The sequence below is a fragment of the Mesitornis unicolor genome, unplaced genomic scaffold (assembly GCF_000695765.1).
Source record: "Mesitornis unicolor isolate BGI_N332 unplaced genomic scaffold, ASM69576v1 scaffold15380, whole genome shotgun sequence".
Classification (NCBI taxonomy): domain Eukaryota; kingdom Metazoa; phylum Chordata; class Aves; order Mesitornithiformes; family Mesitornithidae; genus Mesitornis; species Mesitornis unicolor.
Genome location: NW_010156363.1, coordinates 3060 through 16497, shown reverse-complemented (window position 1 = coordinate 16497; position 13438 = coordinate 3060). Strand labels below are relative to the sequence as shown.

Genomic DNA, 13438 nt, shown 5'->3' with positions numbered 1-13438 from the left:
GTGAAAGGAAATATCACTAATGCCAATGGATTACTCTTTTTCAATTACTTCTCTCCCTTTCCCCTTTACGTCATGCCCTGTTGTCATCTGGATCTTCAGATCTGTGGACAGCTCCTGAGCACCTCCGTCATGCTGATGTATCTCAGAAGGGTGATGTGTACAGCTACGGGATCATTGCCCAAGAAATCATCCTACGCAGGGAGACCTTTTACACTAGATACTGCCGGAACAGCAAAGGTAAGTCCAGAAATTCCTCCTCCATTGCAGCCTTCTGGGATGATGTAGCTGTAACCGGCCCATTCTTGAACTGCTGCTTCTTTCACTGTGTGATGAATGAAGAGCCTATTTGAAGGATCTGTGGGGGCAAGTGTCCTTCTTTCTGTAAATAAAGATTGCATTGAGATTTCCTGCCCTTTTTCCTCCCTCCTGCCCTTGGCCACAGCATTACAGAAGTTCACATTATACAATGCTGTCCAGACTTACTGCAGTATTTAAAGGTCACAAAGGGTTTTCTATTATGAGTTGTGCACAACATATAATAATTCACTCATATTAGGCATTGTAAATCAGCAATGTCAACAGAGAACAACAAAAGCTCAGCAGCATGACACAAGAAGAATTGGCATTTAAAAACTGGCAATTCAGACTTTATCAAGCCTGTCAAAATTAACTTTAGTAATTTAACTTCTGTCAGAAAAAGCATCTCCTTCTGTAGTGTATCCATTATGCCTCTTTTTTGTGCACTTTGTGACATTGTTTTTGAGTGGCTAACAGCCCAGCCAAACCCAGTTCCCAGAATCCAGGCATTATTATATACTAGAACTGACATAAGAACATGTGTGGGTTTGGGATTTTCCTAGTGACGGTTACCAACAACAAGTTTAGATGTTGCTTTTACCTCTGAGTCATTCTGATAGAGCCACGTTATATCTGTTAAAACATCTACAGCAGCAGCTGGACAGCCTAATAGCTCTTTTCCTGAGTTATATTTGAAAGTAACTTCTGATTATCCTATACTATGGCAAATCTATGCTCATATTTGGGGAAACACAATATTTCACATCACCAACTCTTTAACATAAATGTAGACCTAAAAGAGATTAGAAATGCCTGTTCCCCTTCAAGCAAACTCTTCAGGACTCCCTGCTTAAGATAAGGTAGAGAAAATAAAAGTCTTTCTGTTCCTTTTAATTGGAAAAAGGCAGGCACAATCCTCATGAATGCAAAGATGTTGCAAACATCACCGAAATAGATGGAGAAAGGAAAGAGCAATGCTTTTCCTTGCTCATTTTGACTTGCAAAGCAAATCCATAGCAAGGTGCATTCTTTAACTGTTTGTTCAGCAGTTACAGTCTTCTGTGTTATGGCTGTTAAGTTAACCCGAGACACAGTGTTTCTGGGCTCTTCTGAGTTACGGTGGCATCCACACTGCTCTGTGTTTGACCCTGGCTGTCATAGTCATAATCTGGTTCCTTATTTTAACTTGGACCTGTTTCTTAACACTGTATTTTGTCATTTTAGAAAGACTGTCCCTTTCAAATAGCATTAGGTTAATCCACCCAACTGAAAGAATTTTTAACACCTCTAGGTGCTGTTCCTGGAGGTGGTCACACATATCAGCATGTTTACTAAGACAGTAATAAACTTACTGGGCATGAAGCCTGCTTGGTAAGTCTGGATGCAGTGTAACTTAAAAAAATCTGATCTGTAAACTCCAATTGAAGTTTCAAGTTTTGCATTCAGTGAGGAGATTGCTTTCTCGCTAGGGCTTTTTCCTTAAGAACATTAGTGGATGTCTAAGATGCATATTGCTGATCTAATGGCTTCTGGTATTACACTTTATTTTTGATGATGCAATTTGAGTAAATGTGTTCAGCCCAGTTTCAGCAGTTCATCAAATTTCATGTAAACAGAAAGGAATGAGTGTTACTGTATATTGCTGAAGTGGCTCCTCATTTAAATATCTGGATTCATTCATTAGTCAAGATGAGGCAGCAGGAGAGTGGACCGTACTTATTCAAAACACCTTTGAATTTTGTTTATGACACGATGTAACTTTGGAAGAGAGTAGCTCAAACTTGGATTGAGCATTAATTTACAAATTTCTAAGATAAAAAGAGGTAAAAGAATGCCAAATTAGAGTCAATTATAATGGGCAAAGAAATGTTCCTGTTGCGGATTAATTTTATTTTGGAGTCTCCTGCAGAAAATCTTTCAATGGCTGGGCTGTCAGAAGTTAATCTCTGCAAGTTAGAAGACATGATATTGATATTTCAGGACAACTGATATAACTGCTTCTCCAGGACTTCATTGGCAGCAGCAAGGACTGTGTTCAGATTTTAGGAACTGTTTAAAAAACCCTGCACCTACCCTCCATCCACTAACTTAGGAAAATTAAACTCATCCTCCAGGTACTCAGTAAGACAGTTTTTTCAACCTGAAAAAATATATAATTCAACTTAGCATACAATAATCTTCCTACTAATGAGAGAAAAGAAGTCCCACAAAGATGATGGGCATACAGAACTGGATTTATAATATATAGAAGTAACTAGGTCATAGTCCTCTTCACTGACTTCTCTGAGAGACAGCTGTCAAACCAGCTGGTTGCTCCACTCTTCTGCAGAAACACCTCATTCACTGCTCAAGACTCTGAAATCTTATCACATACCAACACTCAATGCAAGCTGCCTCCTTCTTCCACTACTTTCTGCCACTGGCTAATTGCAGTGTTGCTGCTACTTCCACTCTCAGGTGTGTGTGCAGCATGGAAATCCAACACATTCCTTTTGCATATGTGAGACTTACCCAGATTCTTCCGTCTTCTAGCCCACAGAAGACTTCTTAGCAGTCTCTTCACTCCACGTCATTTGGGAGACTCAAGTCTCCTGCTCCTTCGCTGGCCTGCAATTTCTGTACCTCAAAGCTGGAAGTTACTGCATCTTTTTAGGGTGATCATGCACACTGGGAATGCTTAGGCATCCTTAGCTGCTCTAGATTTGTACATACCATCATTATTACAAACCTTCCTCATCTCTTTATATGCTTCCTTCAGTAAAATTGTCTCCCAAATACAATCAGACATTATTAATAAATGTGTTTCTTGCTTGTTCATGGACCCCTTTCTGTTTCTCTTTCTCTCCTTCAGAGGCAAAAAATTGTTTCTCTTTTTTAACTCCCTTCCCCTGGAACTCTTGAGGTCTGGAGGAGAAGGATGGAGAGAGATATTTTTGCTTTAGCTCTCACTAACTGTGCTTAAATTGAGTTGTGCAAACGCAGCCTGCATTCTGATATGTTCAGAATCCAAATAACTTTCACAGAATGGATTTCATTAATAAAAGTACAAAGGAGCTAACAAATGCAATGTTTTTAAACCATATACATTAATACCCTAGTTTTAAGGAAGCTGAGCATCTGCAGGGTGATTTGAACTGCTCAGATGAGAGTTGTATGTCTCCACACTTTTGATCAAGTGACAATGAGCTTTTCACATTGTTTTTTACTATAGCTATACTTCATGCTGAGAGGCACACTAATAATGCCTAACGTTCATTTGGGAAGATGCCATAACCATGTCTACCGTGACCAATAAATACTCATGTACATTCCCATTCATTTTGCTCTCAGGGGCCCTCAAGCCAGTCTGTTTTGATCTTGTGCCATATATTTAGAAAAGCTTCAAAGTTGAAATTCACACCAAAATGTGGGAACTGTCTTTAAGGCTTCTGTTTGTACAGTAACTCATAACATCACAGGACCCTATCTACAAGGATTGCTCTTCTTACATTTTTTTGTTTAACCTTTGCATCTTTTTTCCTGTGTTAGAGAAACTTTACAGAGTAGAGAGCAGCAAAGGAGTGAAGCCTTTCCGACCAGACCTGTCCTTGGAAACAGTGGGAGAAAGAGAGATGGAAGTAAGCTAATAATTAACTAAGCCATTTTCTGGGTGAAGGGTGGAAGTCTTGGCCAAGCTAGAGCTCATGATCAGGGGAGGATGAAAGTTATGCACATTTTATGCCAAATGCCCTAACCTCATGGGAAAAAATGGTTTTCTATAGTTGTTCTCAGTGAAATTAAATACAAGCCCTAAAAATTATTTCACTGGAAAGAAATAGACACTTATATGGTGCCACTATTCTGACCTATTTTAGATATCATTAAGATGAGATAAATCACACCTCAAATATACCTTTCTCCACTGATTACATAGCCTCAAAGGCTTGTTCCTTGGGTGAAAATGTATTGTAGACACCCACATATTCAGCAATGGATCCTTTTGGCTGAATCACCAGCTTCAGAAAAATCCCAAACTCAAGATATTGGAAATATAATTGCCATGGCATTTATCTCCATGTCAATAACTATATCTGGCACCAGCTGCAAGACTGGATCCATTTTCTTGCCTTTCTTTAAGTAATGGAAATTCAAGTTAAGATCATGTCACTAGTCACCACAGAGTTAAGTTTAAGATCCCTGCAATGAATGTCCTAACCATAGATTCAAAACAGTTAGTCACACATTTTAATATGTTACCGGTCAAGAGTAACCGGAAATTCCCTGATGCACTAGTGCTGTTTAGCATCATTTTCCTTCTATATCCATTACTCAAATGGACTTTCCTTAAATTTTTGTTTGAAGGTGTATACACTAGTGAAGAGCTGCTGGGAGGAAGATCCAGACAAAAGGCCTGACTTTAAGAAAATTGAAAGTACTCTGGCTAGAATATTCAGGTGAGCAGCAGGGGTTCTGTTTTTTAACATGCTCTAAACTCCTCCTAAGTGTTAGAAAGCTCATACTTTCAAGTACATAAGCTGATGTGATTATGATTCCGTCAGTGGAAAAACTGAGTGTGCCTACTTAGATCCTCTTTTATTCTTTGGCAGAAAATTAGGCAATCACGTGCATATGTACACATATGTGTACATGAGCATCTATGCCTGTATTAGCTGAGCGAGGGTAAGATGATCACCATACCCCAAATTGGTACATTGTGAAAGTAGTGAGTTGGATAATTAGAGATTTAAACCATTCAGATAATTCACCCCCTGTCTCTATAGTCAGGAGTCGAATAGTGACTCATGTCATCTAAGTTTTGAGAAATGAATGCACATAAATATTTGGAGGATGATTAGAAAGTTTGGATGAGCTGGTTTGTGCCATAAATTAGTTTGGATGGTCCTAAATTAAGCTGACTAGAAGTGCTGGGTTGCAAGTCACCAGAAGTATTAATTACAGGGTTTTGTTGGTATAAACTTGTGGGATAACAAGGGCCATAGCTGGATAAACCCTCAGGGGTTATACAGGCCTTTTACCTGGCCAATGCTGCATTTTTCTACAGAGTATGCTCTGAATTAATTATTTTGATGACCAAACTGTGAGCTTTTAATCACTTTTCTTGGGAAGTAGCTCCCCAGGTTTTAAAGCCCTCCTCATCAGCAAATTCCAACAATGCTCACATAATTTTACACTTTACATAGACAGAAGGGCAGCTGTACTATGCATAACTGAGTGTATCAGTTGAATAATTTTACTGCGGCTAAATAGAAAGACTTCCTGGTTCAGCTCGTAAGCCTCCATCCTACAAAAGCAAAGAGGTTGCCTCTTGCCACATGCAACACAGTGTTCTCCTCATGGCAAGGTCTAAGATGGTGCATCCCTGACATAAAGATTTGTGTAAAGTATGAGTAGTTTTAAAGTCCAGTTGGGTACAATACTAATCTGACTCTTCCAGTCAACCTGGCCCCATTTACTTTCAGACTGCTTTGGCCAGTGCAGGCTGCCCAGACAAGCAGGAGTTATGAATGGCTGATGTTACCATACTTCTGCTTCCAGAAATTAGTATGCCGGAGTCTGCAGGATCTTGTGAGCAAAACTATCCCAGGAACTGCTAATTGTTCCATTGAATTGTTCTGTCTTCTACACAGGCAGTTCCAAATTAATCTGTCTTAATCCTTCTGGCTGAAGTCCCCATCTAAAGGTTATATGCAATTTTCTGCAATTTTCTGCCTACTATCTTCTGCTTCTCAGGGTTTGAGCTTGTCAGTTACTTTTTACAAATGAACGTTCATGGATTACCCAAGGTAACCTGGAGATGACAATATTAGCAGGGCTAGGTGATTTAAGAGTGCTTTAAGAATTGCCAGCTTCAAGTGACAAGTGTGAATCACAGACTTTCAATTCATATACAGAAGCCCTCCAAGCAAGAAAAAGAATGACGCACTTGAGGCACTTTGCATTCTGACTACATGGAAGTCAAACAATGGAGAGGTTTTCCTTTGCTCCTTTTTTGCCTCTTTTTCGCCTCTCAACAATATGCTTCCATCAATCTTTCTTGTTGACTCCTGTATATTTCTGTTATTCACAGTAACTACCATGGCCAGAGCAATGAAAGCTACATGGATACCCTGATCAGGCGTCTACAGCTGTATTCCCGGAACCTGGAGCACCTGGTGGAGGAAAGGACAGAGCTATACAAAGCAGAGCGAGACAGAGCAGACAGGCTTAATTTCATGTTACTTCCAAGGTAACTGGCCAGGAGGATTTTCATTGGCATTTTATTTATGTATATTACCTGATTCTTGGAGAGTGGGGATTGGGATTAATATTAATCTTATATTTCCTCCACCTTTAATCTCACCCTGCTAGGGAAGAAAGAAGAAGCAGCTGTCCTTGAGGTCTCCGCCCTATGGTGGAGTTTCATGCCAAGGTGGTACTGGGACCTGTTATCTTCCTCAACTTCTCTTCATTCACAGGATTCCCCTTTCCAGCACAAACCTCTTTTTTCACTGCCTTCCTGGGAGCACATAGATCTACTGTGGTCCCACATCACAGAGCTCTGTTCTGCTCCAGCACCTTGCTAAGTAGAAGGAGTGTCTCCAGCAGGGGAGGAAGAATGCAGTTCATCTTCAGCCTGGGGTTTAGCAATGCAATAGAGGAGCTAAGGTGGGCTGGGCCATACTGGGCCAGATGAATGCTTCAGAGTGTGGTATAAGACAAGTATTATTGTCATTATAATATTGGTAATATCAGTAATTTTAGTATTGCATACATTTGGAATAGTAAAACTATCCTGATATGTCATTACTAGTTTCAAGGGTATTTAAGTCATCAGAGTATTGATTTAATCACTCAACAACAAAAAAAAACCCTCCAAACCTGTTCAATCCACTTTTGGGGAAAATTTGAAATTATCTGGCTATGTAGACTCATGCGACAAGGAATCCATGTTTCCTTCCACTCTTTGTTGTTCCTACCACTCTATTATTGTCTCATTATAGATGGAACACAGCACTGTGGGTCTCTTTTAGTTATTCTCTTCTAATATCTCCACTAGGAACAGATATTTTCCTGGATTTAGAAACACAAGAAAATTAAGGTCTCTCTGAATAGATAGACTGGCATGGTATTGAATTTTTGTTCCATAAAATTATCAGAATATATCTCATCTGAAATCAGGATGAGGTGATGTAATTATCAGGATGAAATGTGCTGGGAAAACAGAAAAGTAAGTCTGTTCTTAATTGTTGTGTGGGTAGAATGTAGGTCTACATGTCAGAAGTTTCAGAATTTCAGTTTTAAATTTGACTTAGTATCACTATTTCAGACCTTAGCCACGAAGCTCAGTTTTCTGTGCCTTAGTTTCCTCATGCCTATTAACACACTTTGCTTTTGTAAGGCTGTAGCACATTAATTAGCACTAGTAAGTGCTTTGAGGTCCCTGGCTGAAAGGCATTATGAGCATCTAAAATGCGATTACGGTGGCAGTTTTCAGAAAACTATTTGATGTTTTCTTACACAGAAAGTAATGATGTGGTTGGGTTGCATGAAAAAATACCTTTAATATTAAACACAGGGTACTCATCTGTCTTCCTGCATTCTCTATTTCCGCAGGCCAGTAGTAAAGTCTTTGAAGGAGACTGGCCTGGTAGAGCCAGAGCTATTTGAAGAAGTCACTATCTACTTCAGTGACATCGTTGGCTTCACCACACTCTGCAAATACAGCACCCCCATGGAGGTGGTAGATATGCTGAATGATATCTACAAGAACTTTGACCACATTCTTGATCATCATGATGTTTACAAGGTGATTAGCTCCACACTTTTGCTCAGTTAATGACCAGGGGACACAGAAATCAAATTGGATGATGTGGTGGATTTGAGAAACTGCCTTCTAAGCAAAGACAAAAGAGAGAAAAAAAGGCCAACACCTCATTTCAACATGCTTTTGGTGTGTCTGTTTTTACCAAATTTTCTATACTAGGTGAATACAGATTCATTAACTGGAATGCTGGGTACAGTTATAAATACTCATGTATAAAAAATAAAGGTATCAGCTACCTTAAACTAATACATCCTGCTGTCCAGAGAAGAAATGTTTAATCATGAACAAGAGGATCTGATAAAACCTTTCTGCTTTTAACTAAATATGTTTTGCTGTGTCTGGAGGTAGTGAGTTCTAATTTTGTTCCCACAGGTGGAGACCATTGGTGATGCTTACATGGTGGTGAGTGGTTTACCAAACAGGAATGGGAACCGGCATGCGGTAGACATCTCCATGATGGCTCTGGACATCCTCAGCTTCATGGGATCTTTTGAACTGAGACACCTGCCGGGTCTGCCTGTTTGGATCCGCATTGGAATTCACTCTGGTACACAGTAGTGTTAGGTCAAAAGTGACAATGATGTTGCCTTGTTTTTGAACAGAATAGACATCCATAGGAGATCTGGTAGTACATCATACGCAACTGCTCCTCTCATGAAGAATAAGGTTGAAAACTATGTACTGGAGGAAGAGCAACAGAAGTAAATAAGTCACTGGTTTGCTCCCCTGTAGTGAAATAGCCCATACTCACTCATTCATAGCTTAAATCAATAGCTAGGAAGGCCAACCACCATCATTCCTGATATAATTAAGCCAGATGTATCAAATAAGCCTTCGCAGATTGCTCCTTCCTGACCAAAGTAGAGATCAGCCATAGCCAGATACACTTGTCTCACCACTAAATGCAGGCTTGTATTTTATGCTTTTGGAGTCAAAAGTTCTGACAAGCCTATGTGGGAAGTCTTGTTTTAATTAATCCATACAAATATTTTTTCTCAAAGGGGAACTGCAGATAGCTCAAGCAGATAGCTCCCAAGTACTTGGGGAAATTGAATCTTTTCATTTTTGTTTCAACAACCACTTGAACACCAGCTGCCAGGGGAGGAACATATCAGTGAAAGCGACTGATACACTGGGAAACCCTTTGAGGCACCACTATGCACCCCTCCATAATGAAGCTTATTTTCTTCTCCTCTTGCTTCCAAAACTGACAGATAGCAACAGTACTTTTTTCTGCACAAAAATTGTCACTAAATACAGTTAACAGTGTGCATCCATGTCCTTTTTATGCTCTTATGGGATGTTGCAAGACGAAAAGAGGCTTGGTTTGAAGTGTAAGGGGAGACCATCAGGTACTTTGGGAAGTGAGGTACAGAGTACTGTCACCAGTGAGGAATGCAGAGCTCCAACAGGTACTGTGCTGCTCTGCAAGAGTGAGACACCTTCCAAACAAATAGTGCCTTGATCCACCTCTTTTTCATTCTCTGCATCCCCTTTCTAGGTCCATGTGCGGCTGGTGTGGTTGGAATAAAAATGCCTCGTTACTGTTTGTTTGGAGATACAGTGAACACAGCTTCACGGATGGAATCCACAGGCTTGCGTAAGGATTTAATTTTAGCTGTCACTGTAACAGGACCAAAGGCTCTTGGTTAGTTTGCGACTGAAGTGTCTGTTTTCAGCTGAGAACAACATCTTATCAGCTTGCAGAAGTTTTAAAGACTAAGAAGCCCTATTTCTTTTGATTGCCAGTTGTTTCACTCTCCTGCTGGGCAATGAAGAATTGTTCCTTGTTCATGCTTCAGTGCTGGTAATGGGAAGTACGTAGGCTGGTTCTCTGGCTGAGTTCCTCTGGAAGATATGATACTTATGTGTCTGGGATTTAATTTTACTCTGTGAATGGTAGATTTTCAGTTCGACCTAGAATTGTACTACAGCTCTGTTGTGTAAATATGCTGACTGTGTATTTTAAGTTGAAGCAATTATGCCTTCAGCTTCACCATTACAGAACTGTGCCAAAAGCCAGTTTGTCTTCCTTCTGCCCACTGTCTTCACATGACTATTCTCTGTATAGGACACTCCCAATTATTCTTTTCCCTTTTGGCATTTAAATACTACAGATACCACAGTCACTTGTATTTCAGATCAATGGCTGTACCAGCTATTCCTCCCTAGATACAGTGCTATGTAGTGGAGTCAGTAATTGGCTCTCATTTAGTTTGACTTTCAGAATTTATGTTTATAATAATTGGAGCAGCTTCTGCTATAGCACTGGTTTTCTCATATACTTAATATGATTATATGCTGCATTTACAGATTGAGCTTTCAGTGTGTCATTATTTTTTAGCTTTAAGGATTCATGTAAGTGGTTCCACTATTAACATCCTGAAAAGAACAGACTGCCAATTCCAGTATGAAGTGAGAGGAGAAACGTACTTGAAGGTAACCTTTACCGTACACACACATGAACACAGAGAAGAGAGACAGTATAAAAGTATGGTACAGCTGAGGGTACCTTGCAGCTTAATTAACTGCTGGGGAACAAGGGTCACAGATCAATTGGTATCACAGTCTTTAGTGGTTGAAGACATTTCTATAAAGACAATGCAGGAAATGAAGAGCTCCCCAAGTCATAAATTAAAACAACATAACGATGTGGAGAATAAAACAAACACACCATTTGTAACAGAAAATTGTGGAGTGAATTATTCTGATGGAAAGGAAGCTGAATCTGTTGTTAATTTGCTCATGCTCTGATATTTGTCTACCTATCAATCCATTTATTTCAGTCTATTACACTTGGCAGATGTCGATATGTGGGAGCTGATGGCCAGCGGCACAGCTCATCTTGTCCATGGCCTGTGTTTCAGGTCATGGAACAAGGGAGCGGATGTGCAGCTGCATCTCCTCCCATCATTCTTCTTGTTACATCTGACTTTTAATCCTTCGCTGTGAGCTTTAGTTATTGAAAACAAGCGAAGGCAAAAACAGCAATGTGCAATTCAGTATTATTTAAGTAAATTAGCTACAGGAAATTGCATTCTAATCCCTAAATTGTGTTTTCTCTTCTTTGTCATACATATTTAGGGCAGAGGAACAGAGATTACCTATTGGTTGACTGGTACTGAGGACAAGAAATACAATCTCCCAACACCTCCTTCTGTGTAAGATGGTTTTTATATGTGAAAAGGGAAGGGAAATTCCAAGTCTTTGTGCTTAGCCTTTACTGTTCCTCCCTGGAACTTGTTGTGGTTTTTTTATACCACTCAACTTGCCTTCAGTAGTTAGAGGCTTAGCAGTGTATGTGCATATAAACATGTAAATATTTATGACATGGGGCTGTATGTGTGCCAAAGGTTATTTTTATATATAAGCACTTAACAGGTTAATTTCTTTGGAAGGGAAATAAGACTTCAAGGACAGGTTGCTGATGTGGTAAGTGCAAAAGATGGACAGAAAAATGAAAAACATTAATATTCCCAAAACTTTAGACCTAACGGCATCTGTGTGTGGCAGTACAGTGAGAGGATAACTGTGACTGAATGTGCAGCTCTCTGTAATACCACATTATGCCTGGGAAGTCTTGTGGAGGAATTTGGAGGAGGAATGGAACTTGAGAATTTTTAGCAGTATTCTGATAGAAGAGGCAGACAAAGTTACTGCAGTATTGCATTGGCATAGAGTCTTTAAAAATTGAATAAAAGGTTCCTTTCTAACACATAAGAGAGAAGTTATCAAGAAGAATTACAACGTTGATGTCCTGGAACAGAGCTATCTTTTTGCATTAGTATTAAATAAAATATAGTAATAGTAGAAGTCTTGTTTTTGAGAAACTATGCAAAATTGAAGTCAGGATAACTGGTTGCATTTATTTAATGTGTATTCTGCATATGAGTACTGCGTTATTTCCTACAAATTCACTAAATCTGGGAGTTCTTCACTTCCTGCTCTAAACTCCTGTGTACTGATCTTTACTAAGTGGGAATTTGCTGCTATCTGCTTTGAAATAACAATTTTTATTGTTATATTATATAAAATTATATTGTTATATTATATAAAGTACAAGTGCTTGCCTCTGGGCTGAGCAGAAAATTACTCTTTTGTAAACTCAGAACTCCTTTTTTGAATTAATATGATCAGTTGAGACTATAAGAATTACTGAATTGGTGTTTCTTCTGGAATTCAACTACTGAAAGTAGCTCTTGAGCTGGATTACTGTGGTCAGTGATGTTTTTGTTTTCACTTCCTCATACAGGCTGTGACTGATAAAATTACCACTTAAAATTGTCATATGTGGGATACTCCATCAAAAGCCAGACACACTGCAGAAATTTATGAAAAAGTGGCAACTCTGTTACTCAAGGCCACATGAAGTTGAGCAGTGGAAATGCTGGCACCAGTAATGGTGTTGAGAGCTAGAATCTATACTGATTTTGAGTTAATCTAATATGTCTTCCTTTTCATGCACATTATGCTGAATCTTTTTAAGGCTGATAATGACACACCTAGAGATCACCTGTACAGAGACAGTGAACCGTACTATCTGGAAAAATCACATGTGAATCCTGAGATCTCTTTTGCCCACACTTTCCACCAGTAGTGTGTGAATGTCATGAAGAGAAACATTGTTAAAAACCACTGGAGATCACTAAAAACATGTGAATCACTGATTTTTTTTTCCATCCTGTCACTTTCAGGGAGAATCAGCAGCGGTTGCAAGACGACTTAGCAGAGATGATAACAAATATTCTTCAGAAGAGGGAAAAGGAAGGGTTCAAGACACGGGAGCTTTCACGAGTACCTAGCTACCGATCAGGTACCCTGGAGTACTTGCAACTGGTCAGCACAGAGAATTCTGCCACGTATCTTTAAAACTGGATGCCTAGTGTGACTAAAAAAGCTGCAGCAACTCCCTGGAGTACTTCACGTGAAGGCTGGAGGCTTATACTTTCAGCTAGAGGAGAAAGAAAAGACCTTTTCGAGCATCTTTTTAAACATCCAACCTGCTATCAGTAAATGAAAGTTCTCTTCACTGTAACGTCAACATTGTCAGATGACTTCAGTGGGAAGTCATCCCACTCCATCCACAGTCATACCAAGCAGCCGGACTGCGGGTAAATGAAAATATCTGCACTTGAGTCTGGAAAATAGTATGGGTTTGGTTTTTGTTAGTTTTTTAAATGCGATAGCCTGTTTAATAATCCACTTCTGAAAACATTCACAGCAAAGCCTTAATTTGTCATGATTTTTAAATGTTGTATTTAATTTGTAATTTTTTTTTGAAGAAAGATTTGTTGTAATATATTTGGAAATAATATTAAACATCTCATATGTAAATTC

General features: G+C 39.3%; 1 protein-coding gene across 1 annotated transcript in view; it reads left to right on the top strand.

Annotated features, from left to right (window-relative positions):
* GUCY2C (guanylate cyclase 2C (heat stable enterotoxin receptor)) overlaps positions 1 to 13166 on the top strand; it is a 45180-nt gene extending 32014 nt beyond the window's left edge. The window contains 10 exon segments of the mRNA XM_010190264.1: positions 100 to 237; positions 3826 to 3914; positions 4639 to 4730; positions 6365 to 6523; positions 7891 to 8083; positions 8474 to 8648; positions 9603 to 9701; positions 10446 to 10540; positions 11186 to 11262; positions 12796 to 13166. Of these exon segments, the coding sequence (XP_010188566.1) occupies positions 100 to 237; positions 3826 to 3914; positions 4639 to 4730; positions 6365 to 6523; positions 7891 to 8083; positions 8474 to 8648; positions 9603 to 9701; positions 10446 to 10540; positions 11186 to 11262; positions 12796 to 12970 (1292 nt within the window). The 3' untranslated portion in view covers positions 12971 to 13166.
* Positions 13167 to 13438: the final 272 nt, after the last annotated feature.